Source organism: Seriola lalandi, unplaced genomic scaffold (genome assembly GCF_002814215.2).
Source record: "Seriola lalandi dorsalis isolate HSWRI2012SDOR001 ecotype SW California unplaced genomic scaffold, Sedor1 jcf7180002054478, whole genome shotgun sequence".
Lineage (NCBI taxonomy): Eukaryota > Metazoa > Chordata > Actinopteri > Carangiformes > Carangidae > Seriola > Seriola lalandi.
In genome coordinates, this window is record NW_019525031.1 from 57,159 (window position 1) to 60,611 (window position 3,453).

Genomic DNA, 3,453 nt, shown 5'->3' on the forward strand with positions numbered 1-3,453 from the left:
CTTTCTTTCTTTCTTTCTTTCTTTCTTTCTTTCTTTCTTTCTTTCTTCCTTTCTTTCTTTCTTCCTTCCTTCATTCCTTTCTTTCTTTCTTTCGTTCTTTCTTTCTTCCTTCCTTCCTTCCTTCGTTTCTTTCTTTCTTCCTTCCTTCCTTCGTTTCTTTCTTCCTTCCTTCCTTCCTTCCTTCCATGCAGACCGAATCATGTGATCAACAGCCATCAGAACTTATTTTTTTGATAAATTATTTTAAACTGTGACTGAAAATCCAGCTACACAAACTCTCCTTGGTTTTTCATTTGAAAGTTTAAAGGTCTCTCTGAACAAATATTCATATTGATATTAATATAAATATTTATATATATATATATATATACTGTATATGATATATTTATACCTGATAAAACTATATATAAAACAGTATTCAACAGGTGACAATGTCCTTTTAGTTTCATGGGTCTGTACAGTGATAACAGTAAACAGATCATTAAATTAAATCTGATTTGAAAACATCAACAAACTGAACTGAAAACTGAAAACTGAAATTTAAGTTTCAGTTTAAGTGTTTTTTCTATATTTTCTTTATGTAACAGGAAAAGAGTTTTAAAAATCCCTGAGAGTCTCAAGGATGAAGCTTCTTTTACAGGATGTGACTCGTTAAAAAAAGTTAAAGTTTCATTCTGTTTTAAAAACAAACAGGAACATGCCGATTATTTCAACAAACTCAAATATTTTCATTTCATATTATTCATCTTTTGATGAGAAAATATATTTATTATCCCTCGAAAACGCTGCTTCATTTTAATCTGTTTGTTTCTTCTTATTATTTATTTTATAATTAATTTATTTTACTGACAGAAAAAAAACAAAACAAAGTTGCTTAAACTGAAACTTCTGTCAGTGAACAACAATAAATATTATAGAAAATATTCTGTGTGTGTGTGTGTGTGTGTTTTGTACCTCTCCTGTGCTCTCAGACGGTTTGTAGGTCTTCTTCAGTTTGGCAAAGGTTCCCTCCAGTCCCGCCTGCTCCGTCACCTTCAGCGCTGCCTTGAACATCTCGGGGGTGTCCGGTCTGGGGGGGATGACCTCCACCTCTTTACCTTCTTCCTTCTCATCCGGCTTCTTGTCCTTCGTCAGCATCTTCCTGCACAAACACAGACACACGGTGACGAGTTAAAGGGAAACAGACGCCCAACGTTTCCAAACTGGAAACACAAACGTCCCAACAATTTAAATCAAAAATTAAAAAAGGGGAATCTGACCTACAAAGACTGTGAATCTACAGAGGTCCCGTACCAACACCCACAGCACCTCCAGCACCTCCACCCACTATGGTGCAGCACCATGCCCTGACCCGACGCTCCGACTGTCTGCATGGAGAACTAGAGCGAGCCGAGTGAGGGGATTAAGGTGAATCTAATCCAGGTCAGGACGGAGGAGGGATCATACGACGGAGACGGAAGGAGAGCAGCCGCATCAAACACTTTGTTCTGCATGTGTCGGCCTCATTATATATATATATACAGTATATAGATATCATTGTTGTTATTATATATATCATATTATGTATGTATATATTTATGCATTTTCTGAGTTGAATTGTGCTTATCGTGTGTTTGAAGGTGTTTTTTTCTTGTTATTATCATGATAAATGAGGTGATTTAAAGGTGTGGTGTGCCCTTTAATTGAGCCGACAGGTGAAGAGGTGTTCACGAGAGCGGAGGGGCAAACAATTTCCAACCGTACAACTTTGAAACAAAGGCGACTAGATAATATTCCTTTATTAAACCTGCAGCTTCACAGCAGCAAAGTGACAGAACAAGATAGAAAAACTGCAAAACGTCTGCTTTTGTAATTATTTTTTAATTTTCTCAAATTTGATCATTTATTGAATCGATGTAAATCCTTCTAATTTAGGATTTTAATTGAAATTGAAATAATTATTTTTGATTTGTCTTTGGATTTATTATCTATCCACATACTTAGAAAGATAAATAATAGACAATAATATAATATGTACAATTTGATATAAACTAAATTTTACAAAATAACAGCATATGAGGAAAATCTTCTCTTGTCTTTTCTCATGTTTATGAGTGTCTTCTTTTCTTCTAGCTCGCTCTTTTATTCCATGAATAAACACTGAAACATGAAGACGCTCCTGATCGTCTGTCTGAACGACGAGAATTAAACGAAAGAGATTCATTCTTCCGAGAAGAAGGAAACGCTCTGCTGCTTTCTCGTTTTGATGAGCAAACAAAGAAAGACATCAGCTGCTGAAACGTACGAAATAAAATCATGTGTTCACAGGAATAAAATGAACAACTGTGGGCTTTTGATTATTATTACGGATTATTATTGCAGGTTTATTAAACGTGATATTTCCACTTTAATTCGTCGTTGTTGAAGGAAAGAGATTTATATTCACAGAACAGCCAGAGTTGATCTAACCAGGTGACGTTAACACAAACAGGAAACACAAACAGGAATGAATAACAACATGGAGGCCGACAACGTGCAGCCTGTGAAATGTGTACACACTGAACTCAACAACACGAACATCTGGCTGCTGCTAACATCTGGAGGAGCCCATATTGATCTGTAAGTATTGATCTGCTGCCTAAACATATTATGTTATATTTGTGACAATGTTGGTTTTGTTTTCATTGTAAGTTAATATTGTTTATTTTTTTACGTCGAGTTATTTTAATTATTGTTGTTTTGTTTTTTAAGTGTGATTTTAATAATTGTTTTTTTGTTTGTATGGAAGCCGATGAGGATCCAAATAAAGAAATACAGAAATAAAAAAAATAAAGAAAAAAATTAAATAAAGAAATAAATTATTTTTTAAAATTAAAAAAAAAGAAAGATAGAAAGAAATTTTAAAAAAAAGAAAGAAAAAAAAAGAAAAAGAAAAAAAGAAAGAAAGAAATAAAGAGTGTGGCTGTGTCTTACTTCGCCTTCTTGCGGAGCAGTTTCTGGGACTCTGGGTAGTGGACCAGGATCTCTGCCAGGTCCTTCTTGTCCAGGATGAAGAGGTTGGCGAATCCGTGCGCCTTCACGTTGGCAGTACGTCGGTTGCCTCCACCTCCTGCCAACAAGCTGACCAATCAGAGAGAGGAGAGAGAAGTGATGTGTAACAGTGATTTAAAAGGTCTCAAAGGTCTTTTCTTCTTGTTGTAAATGTTTATAATCAGTTTGTAAAAGGATTCGGGTCCAGATGTGCTGCAGCTGTTCTCCATAAAGTCAGAGATTAGAGTGTTATAACTGATCAATAAAGCTTTAGTAAATGATTTATTGATGTTAATTACAGTTTATTAACTCTTTATAGAAAGTGTTGTCATTTGTTCATGTTTTCCTTCATTCTATTATTTGTGCATTTATCCTTTCAATCATTAATTCATTTATTCAGTCATTTATTCATGCCACTGTCACCACCAGTGTATTGATCTCCAC

General features: G+C 34.8%; 1 protein-coding gene across 1 annotated transcript in view; it reads right to left on the reverse strand.

Annotated features, from left to right (window-relative positions):
• The window catches only part of cngb1a (cyclic nucleotide gated channel subunit beta 1a), a 24,095-nt gene that overhangs the window by 2,375 nt on the left and 18,267 nt on the right, over nucleotides 1-3,453 (reverse strand). Inside the window, exons 34-35 of the mRNA XM_087175624.1 lie at nucleotides 2,953-3,099; nucleotides 955-1,141 (exon numbers count right to left, since the gene is read on the reverse strand). Coding sequence (XP_087031750.1) covers nucleotides 955-1,141; nucleotides 2,953-3,099 — 334 coding nt within the window. The remainder of the gene's footprint in view (nucleotides 1-954; nucleotides 1,142-2,952; nucleotides 3,100-3,453) is intronic.